Source organism: Triturus cristatus, chromosome 8 (genome assembly GCF_964204655.1).
Source record: "Triturus cristatus chromosome 8, aTriCri1.1, whole genome shotgun sequence".
NCBI lineage: Eukaryota > Metazoa > Chordata > Amphibia > Caudata > Salamandridae > Triturus > Triturus cristatus.
In genome coordinates this window covers 1,533,992,844-1,534,017,740 of record NC_140591.1, presented here as the reverse complement: position 1 = coordinate 1,534,017,740, position 24,897 = coordinate 1,533,992,844, and the positions used below count along the sequence as shown (strand labels likewise).

The window sequence follows — 24,897 nt, the reverse complement described above, 5'->3', positions numbered from 1 at the left end:
CATATGGGATTTCTGAAATCCTGAGACATAGACAACTACCTGCCGGAACTTGTCATATGTGCACTGTGTAGATTCTAAATGTGGCTTGATAGACTGGACCGGTTATAGTCATTTCAGATGTGTCCAGAAGTCAGAGGCAGGGTGGGCAATGGAGGGAACAGGCTTCTTCAAAAAGCTGCCCTATAGCGTCTCAGACCTACCCAGAACAGGGCCAGACAGGTCTTTTATCCCACCGGGCATTTCCCCGGTGCGCTGGATCCCTTAGAGGCTGGTTTTAAAAACTTAGGGCCGCTCCTGGTGCCTTTGCTTCTCCCCCCCCCCCTCCCCCCAGTTTGTTTAGCTAGGAATCGACTCAAAGGCATTAGGGTGCTTTACATGAGCACCAGTTACATTACACAAGTACACATACATTTTTTTGTAGGCACTGGGAGATTAAGTGATTCGCCCAGAGTCACAGGATGGTTCTCCTGTTCCAAAGTCAGCGCCTCTGGATGTTATGCCACATCCTCTCCCCTGCCGTTGCTTGCAGAATGGAGGGGAAGGCGTCAAGAAAGAGAGGGGGAGGGAGGGGGGAAGTAAAAAGTGATCAGAGAGGTAGGAAACAAGAAGAGAAAAAGAATGGACGGAGAGAGAGAGATGCCGGAAACAGGCTGGTCTGAGCCTTTTTGCCAGAGCTGCTTATGGTTCCCTAGTCTGTCGATGGCCCAGAGGACGGAAGTGGGCGAGTCACTGAAGGCTGGAGCCTTCCTTGAAGCAGATTCCCAGCTCTAGCTCGGTCAAGGACTCTAGAGACAAAAGGAAGCTGAGTTGACATGTGAATCCGTAGCCCTGCCTCGCTGGCATTCCTCTCTGTTACACTGTCAATCAGAAGAGGAGGTGCTGCCCAGTCAGTGGTTCATTTGAGCTGGTGGTTTCCAGTACTCAGCACCAGCACTTATTTGTTAACACCGGGGCTTGTAACAGTCTGCCACATGGTGGCGCTGTCTGTCTAAATTAAAGATGAGCACAACAACAGTTGTTTATTAATTCAATGTATAAAAAGAAATTACTAATGACTGCCGCGCATGCCATTGTATAGCTTTGAAGGCCTGGAGTAGGCTGAATTGTCACACTTGTAGGAGTGTGATGCTGAGTACTTGTGCTGGCTCTGCCATTGGCAGCGCTGGGAGGGGCCATGTGTGCTGCATTCTGCTGTGGCCTCCCGACGAGGGCCCTGGCGTTTATGTTTTTTACAAATTAAACACTGTGGCCAGTGCCACTGGGTATTTACATTTCTACAATCAAAATGCAAAGGAGCCTATGACACTGGCCAGTCCCTCCTCTGCTGCTCGAGGGGGGCTTGGAGAATGATGCACTAGTGCACAAGAGAGACAGCAAAGAAGGACTTCGACACTTGTGTAGAAAGAGGACGCTGACTGGAGGCATTCCCACTGAACCTGGGAGCACATGAGATGGTGGAGAATCAAGGAGCGAGACAGAGAGAGGGCGAACGGCATAGGATGGGAAAGAGCAGTGGAGCATAGGGTGTGAGAGTAAAGAAAAGTGAAAGAGGGAGAAAGGAAGAAAGTGAAGAGTGAGGAATTGGAGCAAAAAAGAAAACGCACAAAGTGTGGGAGAAAGACAGCCAGACATGCAGAGAGAAAGAGAGAGAGAAAGAAGAGACAGACAGAGGGAGAAAGATAAGGCAGATAGCAATGTGGAAAAAAATGAGAAAGGGCGCTTGAGTGTTCACATGACAATGTTTTGTCAGCCCAGCTCGGTTTGGCTGGCTTGACCATGCTCCCTCAGCTCCTGGGTTTCCTCCTATTGTTTGACACTGTCTCCTGGAGTTATCCCCACATTGTTTGACACTGTCTCCTGGAGTTATCCCCACATTGTTTGACACTGTCTCCTGGAGTTATCCCCACATTGTTTGACACTGTCTCCTGGAGTTATCCCCACCATGACTGTTACTTCCATCAAAGCAGTTGTGGAGCATTTAAAATGCTGCATCTGAGCATCTCCTAAATAAATGCCCAATTTTAACATCAATTAATGAGTGGCAGCTAATAGAGAGATAGTTAGAATCTATTTTAGATCATTCAATCACATCTGCAAATATAAATCAACTATGTAGTTTACAACTGAAGATATCGGAGGAAACATTTTATGCTTGTATCCAACTACTGATGAGTTCATGCAAACTTACACGAAGATCTGCTTTCTTGCCTTGAATAAGAATCCCAGCATCAGGTTGGTGATTGGGTTTCTAAATCTACTTGGCAAAGAGGCTTGACATGAAATCACTGATATGTATCCAGTTGGCCATTCTGCACACTGCCGCAGTCCTGGGCTCCACTAACAGTGGTGAGGAAGGGACACCTTCCTGCGGTAAACAACCTTTACAACGCAACTTTTACAACGCAGTACCATTATAACGAAACTTTTACAACGCAAGTGGATTTACAACGCATGCCATTACAACGCAAGTCTTTACATCGACTTGCGCTAGATGGCGTGCTAACATTACAAATAGTGTAGTTTACTATCCCAACACCTTCCCTACTGTTAAGTGGACTGGAGTTGGAATAGTAAATTACGCTTTTCTAATGTTAGCACGCCATCTAGCGCAAGTCGATGTAAAGACTTGCGTTGTAATGGCATAGCGTAGTAACATCGCAGTCGTTGTAACGACCGCGATGTAACAGCACGCTTTGCAATGACTCGCGTTGTTACGTCATACATCCCCTTCCTGCACATAAACAATTATCAATGGTGTTTTGCTCTTTTTATGTGTGCTGTAGAATGCAGCACATGTAGAAAAAGCAAAAACGAGGAGAAATAAAAGAATTTCTCCTCGTTTCGTCATTCGAACGCCTGATCTTGCATGGCGTTAGTTGTTGGCGCTGCTTCAGATTAACACCTCCTTGTAAATCTGGGGAAGCGTCAAAAAGCAATGGCTGTTACAGTGGAACACCCACAGAAACACCCATTGCACGCCCCTTTCACGCTAAGTGATGCATGCAAAAGGGACATATTTACAAGGCGACTTTAAACCAGAAAAAGTGCTTTGTAAATATGGAGAAGTGAATAGCGCCACCAGAACATCGCTAAAAGGGACATTCTGGGGCCACTACCCCCTTGTAAATATACACCCAGATATTTCAATTTTGGATCTTGCGACTTTCAGAACTCTGTCAAGAGGGAAACCTCCTGATGGAGTCTCAAGTACTGTAAGGTTCTTTCAAAATGATGTGGAGCTGTGAACACCAGAACTCTCCTTTAAATATAAGGCCTGCTGAGGTGCAGCTTCTCCGAGAGGCCCTGCGCTGGTTACATGCAAACACATGGGCACACACGTGAGCATATGTGTACAGGCTGAGCGAGGAAGATTGCTGTCTGACTCAGCCTGGTACTTATGGACAGGAAGCTCTGTCGCTCATGGGACCCAAAATAAATTGCTGATGGCCGGTGGAGAGCTTCGAATTTAACTGAGCATCCACAAAGATATATCCCTTTATTTATGACTAAATCCTAACTCTGCAATGCATAATTGTTTTAACACCTCTGGCAAAAACTGAGCAAAATATAATTTTGGATTGACTCGACAAAGAAAAGTGACTGATGTGACTTTTTCTATCTTTTAAATGCTCCCAAGCACATATAAAATATTTTTTTATTATTATTCATGCTCCTTTGATCTACTTTGACAATTATCTTTGAAGTCCTGGAGGAAATTAACCAGTTTTGTATTGTCTGGTTGGGGAAGATCTATGTTACAGGTAGAGGTCGTTCAGACCACCACTTGCTTCTGCCATAGTTTAAAAACCCAAAGTACTGTGCAGGATTGTACCCAGCCCGCGGACGGCCCCAATTAAATGTGAGTGTAGGGTGGAAGGGTGATGTGGTAGGTGCATAGGGTGAAGACGTCCATCTCTTAAAAATCTTCACCTTCTCACAGTGGCATACACTTTGAAAGAAGAGAGAACTACAGAATAAGCATGAACCAGCTTTGATTCTGTAGACTCTGTCTCCAAGATGAGCGGCACTGACCTCCCACTCCCTCTGGTGGACAACAGAGGGTGAATTTGCAGGGAACCCTGAAGAAGAGGGCCCCCTGTTTCTTCTGTGAGCTGGTCCTCTGGTGTGTACCCTTGGAGGAAGTGCTGCTGACTTCCACTAGACATACAGGCACCCTGGAAGTGGGGCCGTGGGGCGTAGGGAGTGCAGGTAGAGAGTGCTGTCTGCCGTGATGACCCTGGGGTGCTGCTGCACTAATTAGGAGTGGGCGGAAAGCTCCACAAAACGGTAAAAAATCTCTGCCAGCACGCAGAGCCCCGAACACGCGGAATTGCTTGTTGCACCTGTTTGCGATGCTTTTTTCCTGTTTGCAAACGCTGTTTGCATGCTTGGGGGAAATATCTCGCGAACACACATTTTGAAAGCGCGAACAAGCAAAAAATTCTGAGAAGCCGCGGCTCGCTGAATTTTTGGCAATTCCGCGGAGCACGAAATTACCCAAATTCCGTAAATTTCACGAGAGGAACGGAATTTACCGCCCAGGTCTAGCACTAATACCCCAGGCCATGGGACTGCCAGGAGCTAGGACTGGAGGGCAGTTCACTGTCTCTTTTACAGCTCCTGGCTGCTAGGAGGAGGCAGCTGGGTCCAGTAGCTGTGGAAAACCATCACCTAAATTACTTAAGTTATCCTGGAAATCCTTCCACACGTATAGAGACCCGGCGGGCCTAAACTAGCCCTCCTGGTGATCATCAGGAGTAAACCTGAAAAAATCCATCTGCTTTGGACCCCTCCGAGCCAGAGATATTAGGTTTTAAATTTGGAGCTTGTGTGTGACAATTTGTTCCACCCCAGATCGCCCCTGAAACCACGCGGGATTACAGGGCCGAAGACACCATAGCTCGCCTAGCAGATTTCATGTCATTCCTTCAGAGAGCCCTTAGCCTGTCGGGTTCCATCAGGGATCAAGCAATGTGCCATCTGGCTTCCTGCCTAACACCTTGAAGGGGAGGCAACATGCTTGGCTTCCCTGCCTGGAAGCCCCAGGACCTAGGAGAAGACAGGGAGTGCAGAGAAGAAAGGCCCTCTGGCAGAACCACTGGGGGCATTGTGTGGTGGGTGGGTGGGCCATGTGGTCCCATTGGTGAGTGGTTCTGATCAGCGAGGGAGAGGTACCTAACGGTATAAATCAATGCACTGGAGTAGACAATGTAAAAAAGGAAGGATAAAGCAAAGCGAAAAGGGAAAACTGCAGGTGCATGAAAGGCAATGCTGTGGGCCAGATGGACTGCTCCAGAAGCCTTTGATAGGCAGAGTGTAAATTTACATATATAGCATGTGGTGACCCAGGAAGGCAGGGCCACTGCAAAATAATATCATTTGTACTAGGGGTCACCCAGGAGCAGCAGTGGATCCCCAATAACTACAACAATCTCCATGCAATGAAAGCCTCCTGGCTCATTAAAAAGAGTAACCCAGAAGAGCTTTGCCATCATTTTAACCTCGCCAGAGCTGGAGTTTTTGACCCAAGGCTCTGTGTTGTATAAGCCTTTGTTATTAGGTCCACTATTGTACCTAGGCAACTTTGGACAAAGTAGAAATAAGACCAATCGTTTGCTTTAATTGAGGGGCTTATGTTCTGCTATAGAATTATTTGGAGTCACTCTCACAATGCCAGTAGGCCTGACGTTTTGGTAATGAACTCCTCATGTTTGTGGGAATGGCTGGCTAATGAGCAGACCATTAGAGGTTCCTCTGTCTTCGGGAGGCCAGTATACATTTAGCAGGTTATTGGCCAGCCTGACCTTTCTTTATTGTGCGCTCCGTGTAGGATCTGAAGCCTGTAGAGGGTGTCTCCATGGGCATTTCCACCCGCCAGTCTAAATATTTGATAATTTGTGTATAGAATTGAGTAAAAGTAAAAATTAAAAGCACTGACAGGACAACAATTTATTAAGTGTTAGTTGAGTCTCTAGCCCACAGCCCATCCCCCGAGTAAGCTTTTGACTGCTGTGTTTCATTACCAGGAGAATCCTATGCTAAATGGGGTTCTTGGTTCTCATTTTAGGGGTCCATACTATGGGGGCACAAGGACACCAGAGCCCATAACTTCTGACTTCCCTGCAACCCTCTGGCTCAGATTACAAACATCACTGAATTTGAGTAAGCATGAATGACGTCCATTGACAAGTCTTGCTCTGCGAGAGAGACAGGCACCTGCCATCTTTATTGAGACAAGTAGTGGCCTGTGAGATTTCATGTACAACTAGGTCACATTTTGGACTAGACCTGGGTTCTCCAAAATCCGTCGTGGAGGGCCAGATCCATGCCAGATTTTTAAGATAACTACATTTATCAAAATGGGGAAATGCTAAAAATCTGGCATGGATCCGGACCTCCAGGACTGACTGGAGAACCCTGGACTAGACCATACTGTATTGAATGGAGGTATTGTGAAACATTAAAGACTGTCAAGAAATGAGTCATGGGTACCGTCAAATAACCTTAGCTTGACCATTTTATAATTCCATTGTGGGCCCACTCTCCCTTTAAAAGTCTGTATAAGAGAGTCCCTCCTGTGGGCAGCTGGTGTAAGTGCTGCGTCTCCTTGCCTTCTGATAAAGGTCCAGGGTCAATGGAGTCTGCCATGGTGACTGCATCCTGTGGAGGAACACGTCATACCTGCTTGGAAAGTGAAGGGCGGCAAACATAGGGCGTCTGCACTCTGCTGGAGAGGATTGTCTCCCACTGCCTATCAGGTGGATTGCCTACACCACGACTCTTTTTAGTGGCTGACATATTTTGTTACCCGTATATAATACAGGCAGAGGGGACGTATCATGATGGCTCATCGCAGAGCCGAGCTCCTATGTTTTTTGCACTTGAGGTGTCTAAAGTTCAAACATATATCTTGGAAATTCTCCAAGTTAATGAATGGATGAACTCTTACCACAACATATCAGGAAAAGTGAGCAATGTCTGCCTTTTTCTCTTTCCGACTTGCTCTATCTACAAGTCATGCATTAACTCTGAGAAATTCCAAGTTATACATTTGACCATTAGACAACTCAAGCACAAATAAACATGCACTCAGCTCTGTCTAGAGCCATCTTGGTATGGCGGCACAACAAAAAATACAAATCTGCAGGGTGCAATTTATTACTTAGTATTCCTTAAAAAAGAACGATGACCGTCACCCACCGAGGAGGCATGCTTCATCACCGGTTCCTTCCTCACCGTTGTTCTCATGAAATCCCTGGCAGACTCTCCCCCCCGCCTCTTCAAGTGGTTGAAATATTTTTTGACAATCAGTAATGTGCTTCCCTGCCACTGAGGTAATAGGGATCTATTCAAAATAAAAATGCAGGAGGGATGGTATGTAAATAAATTCTTTATTCTCTATCCTCCCTCCCGCGTGGGTAATATCAATGTCATTCTGTTACCTAGCAGGGTAAATTAACGAGCAAAATGTTGGACCCATGTTCATCATACAATCCATGCAAATGTCATCCAACAGAGAACATAAGGAAACAATTTGGGCAGGACCGATGTATGGCAGGAGAAGGGATCTAAGGGAACTTTTCATGGACTTGTAACTATTTGGAAATCTCTTTAACTCCTTGAGCCTAACTGTACAGTTGGAGAGATTTCAAGCCTCCTTCAGTTATAAATCTACCTGCACTTCACTCACCTTCATTCATTACATAATAATTTATAATAGAGACAGTGCTTTAAATGGAAATACAGAAGTGCAGGTACTCACTATCTAGAGTATCTGTTTGCCCCTGAGAAGTGCAAGTACTCTCCCTTTCAAATTTAAGAAGTGCAGGTACTCAGTACCGGACAGCACCTGCCCATTTAAAGCACTGAATAGAGAGTGATTCCCCTTCCAGGAAGTTACTGAGTTGTTTTCTGGCCAACTCTTAATGGAAATTAGAACTGATGCCATTGGTGACTTCGTCATTGGCATAAAATGCTAAATTTATTATGAGATTGTGGAGTTATTTCTAAAACTCTGATTGCAAATGTTAAGCGTATTTTTAGTTTGCTGTCACCTTTCAGAAAATGTTTCAAGAAATAAACCCACAATTTTTATATATTAACAAATTTCGAACATTTACAAAATGTTCCTCTTTTTGACTCCAGACTTTAGAAGTACTGACAACACACTGATCTCTCCCCTACCTTTGTTTGCAGTGGTTAATTTGTAAATCAATAAGTGCCGGGCCCTCGTCCGGAGGCCACTGCAGCTTGGGCCACCCGGTGCCCCTGCCAGCGCTGCCAATGACAGTACGTACACAACTACTAACCATCACACTCCGGCAAGTGTGACAATTCAGACTATTCCAGACCTCAAAACCTATACAAATGTCTTGGGTGGCAGGCATAAGTTATTCTCTTGCATGTTGAATTAGTAAACAACAGTTGTTGTGTTCACCTCTAAAAAAGACAAACATCCCACCATTTGGCACACTGTCATAAGTGCCGCTGTTGACAATTAAGTGCGGGTGCCGAGCACCGGAAACCACTGGCTCAAATTAAGCACTGCTTGTTTATGAATGCCTCAGTTTTATGTGCTTGAGGATGCTGTTGTTGCACACAGTTGTAATTACGGATGCCTTTTGTCTTGGCAGAGATGCCGTCCTCCGGCAGAAGCGGCTGGAATGCAGCGGGCTCTCACCGTCGGAGTTACAGGGGAAGCCCATGCACAGCTTGGCGGCACCTCTACCGCCAGACAAACAAGGTAGGGAGAAGCATTTATGGTGCTATTGTTCCTGTGTCTGCCACGCTATTACTCTCCTCAGAGGCGTAGCAAGGGTGCCGTGGGCCCAAATGGAAGCAAAAACAATTAGACCCTTCATTTACTGGTTTTGTAGTTAAATAACAGCTACTAATTGGTCAAAGAGAGCCCCGGTGTCACTGCACTTGCTGCACTATTGATAGCTTCTTTCCTTTTTCAGCAATGTACCGGTTTTGGTAGCAGGTGTAGATACACTGTCTCCATCTAATTTACCCATTTTTAAAAAAAATTGAGGATCTAGTATGGGGCCTGATTTATAGAGGTAACAAACGTTTGAGTAATTTACACTTTTAAGCAAGTTTACTACTTTTTGGCTATTCACAAAATCTGAATGTAAGTTCCACTTTTGGAGTACATTTGCACTCAGATTTTGTGAACAGCCAAAAAGTAATAAACTTACTCAAAGGCTTGTTTACCTGTGAACTATGCACTCTTATATTTTTGTCGATTTATTGCCATTCTTATGTTTTTATGAATCCAAGTAGGAGACACTGTAATACACTCATCATTATGTTCTTGAGCCCGTGTTTAGATGTAGGAATCCCGAGAAGTGCAACAAAATTCAGTTCTTTACAGCACTTTTGAACACACTTAAGCCAGAAACTATCACTGCCAGCACTTCATTAAGGTGACTGTAGGAAACTGCTTAAAATACCACCATAACAATGTCTCATACAACAAGTGGCCTAAAAATGTATTTTTAATCAGTATGTGGGAGTTTCTGAGCGGCAACATGTAATTTTGCCAGGGGTTCTGACAATCTAGTCACCAGAGCTGTAAACTTTTTCTGTACTACTCATTTACCACCCCAGAGAATAAAACAAATCATTTAATATAACACAAAACAATAACTCTTTATTGGGGAATTTGAATGTATCTACCACATTTCTACCAATGTCCCATTTCCTTTAGTCTACTCAAGATTGCACCCTGAAGCCTTTCTTTGTAAAACCAATCATTCTGCCCTTGCCTGAGATTGTTGGCTCAATTCAATTCAACTAAGCTTTATTCGATTTTCAGATCAAAATCATAAAAGCATACATTAAAAAGTGCAATAAACATTAAGTACAGTTAAACAGTCACCTAGGTTGGAAATATTGTTAAAATATCTGTCATGTGTAAATCGTATAAGTTCATTTTTAAAAAAGCTAGTATTCCTAAAGAACAGCAAAGTCTAAAATATAGGGTTGGTACTCATAGTAATTGCATTGCGTTCCGAAACCTGATGACCAGTTTTAAAAAGGTAGATACAGCATAAATAACAGATTCATTTTCTAGCTGTAGTAACCTGGTTATAGCTAATCTACACGTGCGAATACCCCATGCCTTTAAAATTGGTTTCAGAAAAGCCCCCCTTGGCGCCTGATAAAATTTACAAAATAAAACACAGTGAATATTTGATTGAGCGGAAATGTCATCACATGGGCATACTAAAATTTCGTTTGACCAATTATTACAATCTGGAAAGGTGGTCAGACGAAAAAAAGTGCCTAGTCAAAAACGGGTCAATAGCATTCGAGCATAGCAGCTTGACTGAATTGGAGGTTGCTCTTTTAAGTTGTTGGCGCCGCAGCGTTGGAATATTCTGCCTCTGGCATTACGCAGCACCTCTAACCTGCTGACTTTTAGGAAGGGCCTTAAAACTTGGCTTTTTGCTCTTTAGTTTGTTCTTCTTTCTTTCTGCTGGGCCCGTTTCTGTCTATTATGCTGTGTCTTTTGCTGCAGGTTGTTATTAAAAGCGCCGGGACACTCCTCGGAGTAGCCGAGCACTATATAAGACCTAATTAACATAACATAACATAACAAGGTACCCTTGAAGCCCTTCATGGATAGTGATTCGCTGATACCCAATGACTGCGGTTTTAGTTTTTTCCAGATCCCACCTAATATTAGTTAGATGGTTGAGGGCCAGCTTTTTTAGCGTCTTTCTGGACACCGTTTCCATACTTGATGGCCTCAAAAAATATTCTGGGTGTCCGAGCTCAGTTAGCATGTTCTTTACATAGGTGAGCCATTTGATATTACTTATTCCATCGAGTTTAAGACAGTCAGTGATTAAATCTCTGTTTAATGAAGTCTCAGGGGTGACCCATATCTTGTGCCACAATAATGTGGGCGCAATTTTTATGACATCTGAAATGTATGATAGACCCAGCTCAATATGTACAATGTAGGTGGCTGATGATTTGGGGGCCCCTAATAGATAGCGAAGGAACTGATTTTCAGTTTTTTGTATCAGTTGTGGGTTTTCAATACCCCAGAGGCCGGACCCATAAGTGACTGTAGAGATGCATTTTGCCTTATAAATTGAAATCAGTTCTTTCACAGGTCTGCCCCCTAGTGTGGCCGCAAAATTTTTCAGAGCGCCTAGAGAGATTGTTGGCTCTATATTGTACTCAAACTAACCTTTCTATTCAAGATATAAGACCTGGCTTACACTCTTTATTTCTCGCTAGCCCCTTCACCATTAATAGGCAGTCCCCTTCTTCATAAAGAGCTTTGTAAACAAAATGTACACTCTTTGAGGGTTCTAAACCTAAGCCCATTTTCACCATTTCTCTTCAAATGTAAGTTTCCCATTGTTGCCAGGTGACCTGCATCACGTGCCAGAGGTGTGGTCCGTTTTGGAAGTCAAACATGTGAAAGGGGACACCGTAAGCTCTCCAGAATTTTATTAACTCACCCCATCTGTGCCCACGGTAAATGTAAGATTCTTCTAACTGCCCCCTTTCCTCAAGCCAGGCAAGAGGCCAGAACCCATCAAGCCTCTGAAGGATGATCAAATGAGCACAGAACCAATTCACCTGGAAGGGGCAGGGGGAAGAGGGGGAGCAACGTGAGCATCAGGACTGAACCAAGTGGGAATACTCCCTGGAGATGATAACATGAGGGTTCATCACTTTACAAGGCAGGGTTTTGGGATCACTATGGTAAAATATAAACATTTACAAGGATGCAATGCTCGTTAGGCTAAAAGCAAGGGCTGACTCTGGATATCAAAAATGACATGGGGGTAGAGGGGCTCCTGTCAACTTTAAGACCCATGTTTTCATCTTTGATATATGTTTACGAATTACCTATTTGAAGTCTTTTTTTAAGTGCATTGCCCAGCTCGTAATTTTCTCTTTAACTAGCTCAATCGTGAGATGTATTTCTTGTCACCAACCCAGAACATACATTAATTCTACTTTTTTATGTGTGGACTATTTCATAAAAGTAGGTGTGGAGCATAACGTGCTAATGGTCATGTACAGCAGGGGGTTGGCCTCTGGTGGCCCAGGGAGATCAAGCGTGTGCTCAAACTTCAATATGATTTTTAAAAACTCTGAAATTCACAGAACAAAACAAAGGTTAAAGTCACATTATAGTTAGCAATGGTAATGAGATCTTAGCTTCCATTAAAGAAACTAAAATTCACTGTGAAAATGAGGGTTAAAGTAGAGTTATAGTTAGGTGTTGAAATGAATTAAGAACTAATGTTTAAAAATAAAAAAATAACATTTATTTTAATCAGGGGGGGGGGGGAGTTAGAAGGAGCTATGATCCATTCAGCTTCCTTTTGCTCAGTCAAAATCAAGGGGGAATGGATCACTTGTACCTGCAAAAGTGATCATCATACTACCTAAATATACAAATTTTATAACGTAGCTGTATGTGAAGACTATCTAAGAAAATGTGAAGTGTGTGCAGAGCAGACTGTTTATGAGTCCACTGCACTCTCGTAGTCCAGTTCAGTGGTCATATCACTTTTTAACAAAGCCCCTCACACGAGCACCTTTCACTCACCACCTATTACCGATCACTACTGTGAAAACCAGTGGTTCCCTCCAGGTGGAGCAAGCATACAAAAAGAGACCCGATGATGATGCTGTCACGTATATAACACAGGCGGAGAATCAAGATAAGCCACCATACGACCTGCCTACGTGAATGAGGGTTTTTAAAGTACTTTCATTAGTACTGACGGATAGTACACAGTGGACCCTGGTTGCAGGTACAAGTGATCCATTCCCCCTTGATTTTGATAAAAATAAAAAAATAAATGAAATTTACCGTTTATAGTTAGCAGAGCTAACTATAACTTCACCCCATCATGCACTGATTGCAACGTCACATATTACATTACTCATGACATGTTCTATTCTAGAAAAAAATAAAAACCTATCTCTTCAGATTTTTTTTTGCCCGTACCACGTTCTTGTTGAAAAATCCTTAATCCTGTAGCTTCACCCACTAGCATTGTACTTAAAGTTTACTGTAGTCATAATTCTCCCTAATTCCTTATTCTTTCCACCCTTTTTCTATCCCATCACCCAACCCCCCACTTTCAGACAGTTCGTTCCTTTGTGTTGCTCTATTCCATAATTTCTGCCATAAATAGATAAATTCCTTGTATCAAAAGAACTGAATTGAATGTCTTCATTTGAATGAAGTCAGCCTATCAGCTATAGAGCGCCTGTTCTCTTCCAGGCACTTTGTGATGTCATGATGTGTGAGCCATGTTCTGACATTTGCAGCTGCCCTGGCTCATGAGTGATGGGGACATCTTGGCAGGTGAGACGAACCACATCATGCTGCAGTGATAGTGATCTCTTCACTTATGAAAACAATATTCCACATGTCAAGAATCTTCTGGGATGTGCCCATCTATCCCTCTACGGTACCCAATTACCCATACCTGTCGCCTCTTCCGGCGCATCCCTCCCCGTCTCTTATCTCTTCCTCCTCGGCCGCACTCCTTCATCCTCCCGGTCCATCTTTCAAAGGCATCTTCTCCCATCCTACCCCCCCCCCCCTTAAATCTTGACAACCTCTTGCTCACTGCTGTGTCTTCTATCTTTCCTAACTCGCTCACCCCAATCACTATCCTTACACCCGCGGCACACTCCATTCTCACCCTATTATGTCTTCTCTCTTTCTTTTTTACCAGAAAGCGGGCACTAACATAATTTAATGACCACACTGAATGCAAACTGATATGCTTCCACATTAGCAAGACTTCATTCAGTGTATCATTCATTTTTAAACATTTTAATAACCTTTGCATTATTAAAGAGAGACAAGGTCGTTTTGTCTTTCCAATAGGGGTCAGCAACACATGTAGAGCACAGTCTAGTTGTGACATAGGTTTAAGAATGTCATGTAGCACTGCTCTAGCCAATAGCAGATGTGTGTGTGCTTTACATAGAAACAACAATGGCGGCCATTAGTTTACTTTTGATGGAAGAAAGAGTGGAACACAGGCAGGCACAGGATGCAGTTTTTTTAATTTGCAAATTTTTGAAATTTGAAATCAATTATTTGCAAGAAAAGATGCAAAATGAAGGAACGTGTGAGACAGAAGACAAGAGCAGATGAAATGGAAAAAGTTAAAAAGTGCACCCATTGGCTTTATAGTGATGGTTAAGCAAATCTTGCCAGCATCCCATGACCCTGCTGTCTTATCACAGTCATGTGGATCTCCCATATTCAGCATCTTTTTAAATGTACTTGCCTTGTTGGTGAGTCAGTGTGAGTTTAATTATCATGGACACATTATACAAGAAGTCTCTGAACTCATTAAACTTTTCTTTAGCCACACACTTCATGCAGGATAGCCCATGTGAATGGTTTCTCATCTGAGCCTCACCATTCTCTCTGTTGCAGTGCTCATCATCCCGCTGGTGGACCAGGATGCTGGCAGAGTGGTGTGTGTGCTGCTGGTAAGTGATCACCTCTGCTTGTAAAGTGCCACAGACCACCCATGGAAGGCGGTGTTGGAGAGATGCTTGTAGCGGATTGGTTTAGAACTCTCCAAAGCTCAGTCGGAGCATTCACCCCCTCTGGTTCTGAATTCGGACAACAGTTTTGTTATCCTCTGTTTTAATATTTGAAATCACCAGCAGCCTGATATTTTATATGTGCACTGACGTAGAGAGGGAAGGTCAAAAGAGCTGTCAAGGAATAAGACTTTGCGATAGCATTGACCTTTTATTGCAAGATATATTATACCAGTGCCAGAGCATTTTTATAGTTGTATTTTTTTTCATACCATTAGGTCTTGTGCCCATGCATCACAGTTTATTCAATCACATGTGGAAATAAAGACACCCATTGCCGAGAAACCTTTCCCATATATGTGTATTATGTTTTTCATGGTGTTTTTATACTTTTATTTCATGGAGTCCCAGCTCCCCATCCTCCTTGTTTCCCAATTAACTCTTTAGGACATTTGAAAAAATGTATTCCTGCACTCCTGCTTGAAATATGGGGCGTTTCTTTACCTCTCCCACCTTGAAAGTGTATTTACTCCAGCCTTTTACTGTAGGGGATTTGGAAACACTTTTCAGACTGGAGAGCTACCTTCAAATTGTTGTTTAATACCCTCTGAAACTGAAGTCTGTTGGTTTACTCCAACCTTTACAGGTAAACCCTCCAAGAAGCCACAACAAACATGCGCCTGCAAACAGCTTTCTCTTAGAGAATTTCTCACCACAAAGGCGAAATTTATGCGCAAGTGAATCCCATTTGCAGAGGTAAAATGCCAACATTGCCAATTCAGTGAACTCAGATTCCGGATTTGCCATCACTAATGGCGTTTTATTGTATCTAAATTATACACAGGTCAGAAAAGGTATTTAATTATGATGCCCTTAATTGTAAAATTCTCCTACATTTTTGGGAATCCTTTGTTGAATCATAACTCTAAACCCTCTAAGTATAAACATGATGGAGCCTATTCACAAAGGCATTTTGGAGTAAATAAGGTAGTACTTTCTTATATACTCCTACATACAGTTTGTGAAATGTCCCAAATATATCTAAAATGCTGGTGTTCATATTCAAGTAGTGTAAATTGAAAGCACTGTCTGCTCTATGATTTCCTGTGGTAGGGAGTTGGATGTTTCGACTCAATTTGCGAAGGGACGTAAGAGTCCTTCTGTAGGGATACTTCCTGTAGCGAATCGGCCAAGATGGCCAGAATAGTAAGAGACGGAAGATTTGGCAAAGACACCTCTCAGTCTCTACGCAATCATGAGGTCTAGAATACTGTAAGACAGAACATGCATTTCACTTGCACTGCACTGCTTTTTAACTAATATATATATATATATATATATATATATATATATATATATATATATATATATATATATATATATATATATATATATGTTCCCAAAAGCCTCCGCGCTTTAGATGTGCACTACACAAGAGAATGAACCCTTATTTCAGGAAGCGGTTTAAACAGCCCGAACAATTAATGTCCCATACGCGTTTTCATAGGGTTAGGCAAGATGGAAAACCGGCATTGGATTACCACGTATTTGACCCTTTCAGGCATGTGTCCTCCAGTGAACAGCATGCGGGGAGCAGTAGTCCCGACTCTTCCCCTTTGGTGGGGTCCGTTTTTCCAACAATGGTTTATCTGCCAATATTAAAATGTTTATTATCATAGCCCTCTGGTGGGCCTCAGGTCCATGAAACCGCTTCCCCAAATTCAAGATATCCTTGTGCTGGGACAGGCTGTGAAAGTGCACAGCCACACAGACCTTCCTCGGGTAATATCAGCGGTACAACCTCTCACGGCTGGAGCTGCTGTGTATAACATGTTCCCAAAAGCCTCCTTGCTTTAGAAGTGCACTCCACAAGAAAGGGTCAAATACATGGTAATCCAATGCCGGTTTTCCATCTTGCCTAACCCTATGATTAAGGTGCAGGTGGCACCGAAACGCGTAAGGCACATTAATTGTTTGGGCTTTTTAAACCTATATATTTATATATATATATATATATATCTACTGGCGGTCGCCAGTAGATAGTTATAGTTAGGACCGTGTTTCCATAGGAAATCCGCAACATTCTATTTGGAATAACTTTGGCGCCGATTGACGAATCCTCGCGAAATTTTCAAAATAGGTGGGGCGCTCCGCTCCGCTCCTTCCCTGAAAGTCTCGGGGGGATTCGTCAAGCGGGGGCTGAGAAAAAGGGGGGGTCCCAAAACGCGTTTTCCCCATGCATTTTTCCATAGGACCTTTAGTCCAAGCTACAGCCCGAACGGCTGAACAGAATTACTTGAAATTTGGCAGAGAGGTAGTCTTCAGTTCAGGGATGTGCCTTTTGCAGGTCTTGTGTAAATCTGTTCATTAGTTCCTGAGAAAATTGCAGTTAAAAGCATATATATATCTATAAGCGTGCACCGTGCGCCTACGGTAAGCATACCGTACGCGCACGGTGACGTGCGCGAGCGCAATTCTGATTGGTTGTTAGATGTCAGTAAACATTCGAATCGGTCGAAATCAGGAAGTCTCGGCCGCCATTTTGTCTCTCGCAGTCTGAGGCAATGAAAAACAAAGGGGGAAAACGTGAGAAGGAGGCAGGATGGACAGGTCCTGACCCCCTAGCCTTTGTCAGAGGGTCACTGAAGGACCCCCAAGGGTAAAAAAAAAATTATTTTGTTTGCGAAAAATCGTGGGGTGCGCGCACCGTACGCGCACTGCACGAACAACGCATCGTGGGCGCACCGTGCGCAAAGCGCACCAAGCGCCCACAGCGAGCGCACCGTGCGCGTACAGTACGTGCACGGTGAAAAAACTTTTAAAAAAAAAAAAACATAACTTAGCATTTAAAAAACCGTACACATTCACTGAAAAAACCATAGGTTTCACACATGTTATAGTTAGGAATTAGCATTTAAAAAACCTTGCAAATTCACTTAAAAAACCATAGGTTTCACACATGTTATAGTTAGCTGGACATTTCACTCGTGAAAAACCATTGAAATTCCCCCGTTATAGTTAGTGCAGGCAACTATAACTCACGCGATCGCAATCCTCTGCTGATGACGTCAGATATTACATCACTGATGACATATGTGTCTTTCTGAAAAAAAAATATTTGTAATATATGTATAGCTAAAAATTAATGGAGGAAGACATGGGTAAATAAGTGTCTAAATACAGTGATGTAATATCTGACGTCATCAGCAGAGGATTGCGGTCGCGTGAGTTATAGTTGCCTGCACTAACTATAATGGGGGAATTTCAATGGTTTTTCACGAGTGAAATGTCCAGCTAACTATAACATGTGTGAAACCTATGGTTTTTTAAGTGAATATATATATATATATATATATATATATATAGATATAGATATAGATATATATATTTATATATATTTGGCTGAAGTAGGTACCTTAGGCCAAGTAGGGACCCACGTTCCAACGTCAGGGCAAGGAAGGTCACCTTCTGAGATAACCCCACTCACCCCCTCGGTAGCTTGGCACGAGCAGCCTGGCTTATCTTCAAGGCAAATGTGTAAAATATTGGCAACCACGATCCCAGTAACCCAATGATGACCCCAAAAATAGACTCCACACAAGTTTTATAAAACAAGTAAAAATTTTATATAAAAAGATATACGATAAGACCACACGAAATAAATCCAATATATGCGTATTTGTAATATTCCTCTTAGCCGGTTGTTAGGCCAGCCAGCCCTTATCAGTTCTGGAGATATTAATGAGCACTTCTGAACATTCTACTGTAATCCTACCACCATGTTATGCTGATCGTAATGCTAGAATCAGGTACTGTTCCAATGTAAAAATAATGCAATGCGTACGCAACAATCAGGCACTTTGCAATGTACAAATAATGCAATGCGTAATACAACCACCAGGTACGTTGTTATACAGATGTAAGGCAATGTGTAATACACTAATCAGGTAGTTCGTGATGCAGGAGTAATGCAGTGCGTAATACGCTAATCAGGTAGTTTGTCATGCAGAAACCATGCAATGCGTCATTCGACAATTAGGTAGTTTGTTATGCAGATATAATGCCATGCGTCATACACTAATCAGGTACTTCGTTATGCAGAAATGATGCAATGTGTAATACGACAGTCAGGTACTCCGTTATGCAGTAATGGAATAATGTGTAATACACTCAGGCACCGATCACTGTGCCTTAGGCGGTCTCTCCGCCTCTCCTTCTGACTTGCAGTCAGCCTCTCAACAGGTGCCCCCAACACAGGTACGGTGTAATCAAAAAGTGCAGCTCCGCACTCCGGCCCCTGTACTGCCACTCCCTTGGCAATACGGGCCGCGATATGAGCCGAAGCAGAGGCTCGCGCTGTCGGAACGAGAGAGAGGCCAAGACCGTCTCCCTCTGAGCCCGCACCCCGCCCCAGGAGTTGACACACATTACCTGGGGCGCAAACTCACTCTCCTCTCCTTGTCCAGCGGCTGGGCCTCAAGTGCAATCTTTGTGAATTGGCAACTGCGGGCTCGGGCCGGTGGCTCACCTCCTCCGGGGCTGCCGGTCTGGGACGCTACAATTATGAAGATCTCAGGCTACCACAGGGCACACACACACAGTGTCGCTGAGACTCCCTTGAACTACGGGTGCACGATCACTGGGCACTCCACACGAAGGTCTCAGGCTGCACGAAGATCACGTGCGCAGTGTCGCTGAGACTCACTTTAACTCCGGTGCACACGATAACAAGGCAAATCCTCACGAAGGTCTCACGGTGCACAAGGCACACAGCGTCGATGAGACTCACTTGGATTCCAGTGCACGCGATAACAAGGCAAATCCTCACGAAGGTCCCATGGTGCACAACGCACACAGCGTCGATGAGACTCACTTGGATTCCGGTGCACACGATTACTGGACAATCCTCACAAAGGGGTTCAGGTTGCAAATAGCACACGCACACCGCGTCGCTGATCCTTGCTTGGACTCCAGGTGCCCACAATCACAGGGCACAACTTACAAGGGTGCAAGCGCGCACACACAGCGCCACTGAGACTCTCATGGAAACTTTTGTGTTCCTTTGTTTCTGCAACAGGAAGCCAGCTCAACTCGGGCCCTTGGGGATAAGTTACTTCAGGACACAGCACACAGCAAAGTACTTCAAGCAGGGGGACGCAGCACACAACAAAGTCCCTTTAGTCTTTCCTTGGTTAAAACAGCAAACTGCAGGCCAGCCCCAGAACACACAGCAAGGGTCAGTCCTATCCTTCAGTCTATTCAGTTGTTTCTTCCTTGGCAAAGGTCCTCTTGACCACAAAGTAGCTCCAGTCTTGTTCACACTTGATCAAGCCATTCTCCAAAGTTCAGGGGCTTCAGCTCTCATAGTTATACCCATCAATGGATTTGAAGTCTTTGTGTTACAGGGGCTACTGACCCCTGTTCAAACCAGTTCTGGGTGCCTCCCTGTCAAGACACCTTTCTTCCTTTGATAGTGGGGGTCCGGATTCTCAATCACTCAGCAGGAGATGGGCCAATTGTTTTATAGCAGCAACCCAGGCCTCTTCACCTCAAGGGGCTTCTCCTCGCCCTACACTCCAGATGCAGGTCAGCCTGTGGCTGTCTCACCTCCTCCCCTGGGTCAAGACATTCCCCAGATCCTATCGCTTTCAAATCCAGACAGTCAATCCACAGCCAGGCAGAGAGAGACACACAGAAAGGTTAGAGCACAAAAACTAAGCCACTTCTAAAAGAGTGTCTTCTAAACACACAATGCAAAAACTACCTTCATAAAAAGATGTGTTATTACATTGTGAGTTCAGGCACTCTAAACTTCACCTTTCCATCTTAAGCCCATGGGAAGATAGGCTGGAAAACATATTACACAGCCTCCCCATTCTGTCCTATGAGCAAGATGGCCTTTCAACAGTGAAAAACGAAATGGAGATTATTTCACTGTCAGGACATGGCACACACCTTATTACATGTCCTACCTTTCACATGCATGGCACCCTGCCCAGGGCTTACCTTGGGCCTACCAGAGGGGTGTCTGATGTACATAGAAAGGGAAGGGTAAGATCTGGCAAGTGGGTGCACGTGTCAGACAACAGGGCAGCTTCACAAACTGCGCGCAGGCACTGCAGTGGCAGGCCTGAGTTCTGTCTTTATGGCTACTTGTGTGGGTGACACAATTAGTGCTGCAGGCCCACTAGTAGTATTTGCATTACCAGCCCCGGCACACATAGTGCACTTTACTAGGGACTTTACTAGTAAGGCAAACATACCAATCATGGACAACTAATTAACAATATACTTTATACAGGGAGCACTTGCACTTTGACACTGTTTAGCAGTGGCAAAGTGCCCAAAGCATCTAAGTTGGCAACACCATGTCAGAAAAAAAGTCTATGGGCAAAAGCAAAAAGTTTAGGAACTTTAGCCAAAAAGGGCCAAGTCCTACATTAAGAATGATATCAACAAACATGATTTTGAACTTGCACTTGTTATATGCACTGAACAGGCAGTTCGCTGTCTGCTTTTACTGGTAATAATGAATAACTACTCTGAGCCTCTTTCTGAGTCCTGCGTAAATGGTGAAATCAGACGCAAAGGGTGTGTGCATCCAGTTTTACCTTCTGAGCTGGATTGTGCTTACACCCAGGGTTTTTCCTGAACTTATTTAGCAATTTTAATATCGAAATTATGTTCAGTTATTCATCCCTTTTAAAAATACAATGAAACCCATGATGGCTAAAATGAAAGCTGCAGCCAGTAAGGGTTCAGGTGGTAGCATGTGAAAGCAGAAGCAGCAAAATACCTTGAGCTAAAACATCCAGTGCAAAGAAACACTGGCAAAACCTTGACTTGACATAGATGTCTGTACGAAGAGGTCGACCTGTACATAACCCCTCAATGAAGAACTTCGTGCCAATAATCTCAGGACTGGCCACACAACAGTATATGCTGCATTGGTGCTACCAAGACTGAGGCGCCCCTGGACATTGGTCAGTACAACTGGAGTGATTATCTGTCTGAATCTCAGATCCTGCAGCACACTTTAGCAGGTGCTGCATGCACGATTTCAGTGAGCGGTCTCACGGGAGGCGTGGTCTGTGACGTCATGCATGATGCACCCTACTGGAGATGTCAGATCACTGTACCTGATAAATGCATTTTACAAGACTTCAGGGACCAGAGCAGTCCCTCAGGAGGGATGTCAGTGACGGCGTACATGATGTACCCTACTGGAGATGTCCTATCATTGTACCTTACAGATGCATTTTATAAGACTTCAGAGAGCGCATATCAGTAACTGCGCGCATGATTCACCCTACTGGAGATGTGCAATTACTGTACCTGATTGATGCATTTTATAAGACTTCACTGACCGGGGCGGTCCCACCTGAGGGATGTCAGTGACTGCATGCGTGATGCACCATACTGGAGATGTCTGATCACTGTAACTGATTGATGGATCAATTTTACAAGGCTTCAGAAACCGGAGCGGTCCTATGGGAGGCGTGGTCACTGACGGCATGCATGATGCACCCTCTGGCAATGTCCGATCCCTATACCTGATGGATGCATTTTATAAGACTTCACAGACTCGAGCGGTCCCACATGAGGGATGTCAGTGACGGTGTACATGATGCACCCTACTGGCGATGTCAGATCACTGCACCTGATAATTGCATTTTATAAAACTTCAGGGACCAGAAATGTCCCACAGGAGGGATGTCAGTGTATGCATGGTACATCCGACTAGAAACCTCATATTGTGGTGCCGATTGATGCATTTTTAAGACTTCAGAGACCACAGGTGTCCCACAGGAGGCAAGTCGCTGCATGAAAGATATAGCCTACTGGAGACATCATATTGTGGTGCCTGATGAATGCATTTTATAAGGCTTCAGAGACCACAGACGTCCCATGGTGTCCATATCAGAACATGCATGATGCACACTGCTTGAGATCTCTGACTACAGTGCCTGATCGATGCACTTTATAAAACTCCAGAAACCAGTGCGGTCCACAGGAGGGATATCACAAAAATCCCCAGAAATGTTTATGAACATTTATATGCGTCATAGATTTCCATGGAACTCTTTCAGGCATTATCTTCCTCTGCAAATTATCCTTGGTGCTGACAATCCAAAGGAGTAGATGGGGCAAACATTTGGTTTTTCACATTTAACTCTTATTTTCTTTATCTTTTTTTCTCCACTTAGAAATACTTTACCATGTGAATAAAAGCCTATAGCTAAACCCCTGAAAATGTGGGGTGTTTGTGATTTTTCACTGAATTTACACACTTAATCCAACATTTTAACTCTGATGTTAAAGGTGTAGATTCCATACGAACACCCATTGGGACTTCTGGGTGTTCCCGACATTCCAAAAGATAATCTCTTATATTCATTCAAAATGTCCATGTTATGGTGTTGTGGCTGGGACTGCTACGATGGCTGTCCAGGTCTTTAGAGGATCTGCAGGTGGCAGAACCTTGGGACGGTGGCTCACTAGCCTGGACAGAGTGGAGGGTCCTCTTTGCAAACCAGCAAGGTGATTAACAAGATGTAGAGTCAGGACACAACTCCTCAGTAACCTCTGAGGTGGGCCCCTATCACCCTCATCTTGGCTGGGGGACACTTGAACCCCAAGATGATGTCCACTACAGATAGATGTAAGTGCCGAGCACTTGTTGCTCTCAGGAGTGGATGGGAGCTAGAGATGGCAGATGCAGGTAGCTGCTGCCGGAGGTGCCCCAAGGCAAACTGAAGACCTGCGGTGAGAAAGGAGAAAGCCAGGAAACTAGGAGAGTCGAAGAACAGAGCTGCTACAGAGGATGTGCGAGAACAGAGGTCCCTGCCACTGCAGAGTAGCGACTGCCCTCAAAGCCGACTGATCGACACATGCGGGTGGGGATCACAGGCTGTGTGTATTGGACTGCAAAGGGGTTTTGTGCCTGCCCTAATCTGAACAGTTTCTAGATGATGACAGAAACCAGTCATACTGGTTGGTGGCACTCCATGTATATCATTTTGAAGGAGAACAGCTGACTGGGAGGGGACAAGAATGGCAGCCCATATTTGGGTGTTTGTATCTCCGTATTATCGTGAGCACACTGATGTCTAAAACCTAATGCTGATTGTTAGAAGCATGTAAAGACTTTCGTAAGGATGGATTGTTAGGACACTAATGTCTCTCAGTTGATGAAGAGTTGATGAAGCGGCTAATGGGAATACACTTAGATGACAACCCTGAGCTGGAGGCTGTGTAGACAGAATATCGGAAACAGAAATATTGTGAGACAAAATATTGTGTCAAGGATATTGAGGACAAAAATATTGTGAAGGTAAGTTTCTATAGGTAAGCAAAGTTTCACTATGTATAATTCAACATATATTTACCTTGACGATATATATATCTTCAGGGTAAGTGGGGCTAAGAATGGTAAATCTATACCTACCTATTTATATTCTGTCCACACAATATTTTTGTTTCCGATATTTTGTCAGTGATCTGAGCTGGAGGGAAAAAGCATTTAACAGCCACCTTTGGATTGGCTCAAGAAGGGTAAGTTCTGCCTATTTCCAATCTGGACTGAAGGACGTTTACACACCCCCTCGATGAAGGCAGCCCACAGTGGAGGACTTGTGGTGGATACAGGACAGATGATGCATTTAAGGAAGACAGCTGTTTATAGCCTGAACCAGTGGCGCTAAAAGGCAGAACCTGGAGGGCTAATTGAAGTGTTGTCCTCTTAGCACATAGAGGAGACCACTAACTCTTACTGGAAGACCCAGAGGGATGAAAGCGGCAAAGCCAACAAGGAAGATGCTCCTGCAGTGCCAAAGATGGTGGGAAAGAAAGACAAAACTGGTCCACCAAACACGATTTCTATAGGATATCGGTAAGGAATGGAAGGTAGACGACCTCCACCAGGTGATGGAAGGAGTCAGGAAAAGCCTGGCCAAAGCAATACAGCCCATCACACACTGACTGACTCGGGGCCAGGATTGTTGAAATGGAGTGGAGGAAATGGGTTTCTCTAGAAGGATTTCCTAGGAAAGAAAAAAATCCTTTTATAATTCAGTTGCATTTTCAATTGCAGTTTTGAACTAAGTACAATTTCTCAGGCAGAAATGCCTCTGCTTGTTCACAAATGTGAAGAGTTTTTCATTGATATACCTGGAAGCCTCTGACTGTTGCATGTTTTCAGGCATCGCCTCTTAAAACCCATGTCAACTCTCCAAATGTCCGATTCTACACGCATGCAAGATTGTAAACCTCTGGGAGTACGTTTACACTTTTTTAAGAATTGGGGCCAAGATGCCAGGGGGATTGGGTTCTCTGCCT

General features: G+C 44.0%; 1 protein-coding gene across 3 annotated transcripts in view; it reads left to right on the top strand.

Annotated features, from left to right (window-relative positions):
* PDE2A (phosphodiesterase 2A) overlaps positions 1-24,897 on the top strand; it is a 1,179,840-nt gene that overhangs the window by 757,485 nt on the left and 397,458 nt on the right. For all 3 annotated transcript variants that reach the window (XM_085623379.1, XM_085623380.1, XM_085623381.1), the window contains 2 exons: positions 8,634-8,743; positions 14,447-14,502. In XM_085623379.1, the coding sequence (XP_085479505.1) occupies positions 8,634-8,743; positions 14,447-14,502 (166 nt within the window). The remainder of the gene's footprint in view (positions 1-8,633; positions 8,744-14,446; positions 14,503-24,897) is intronic.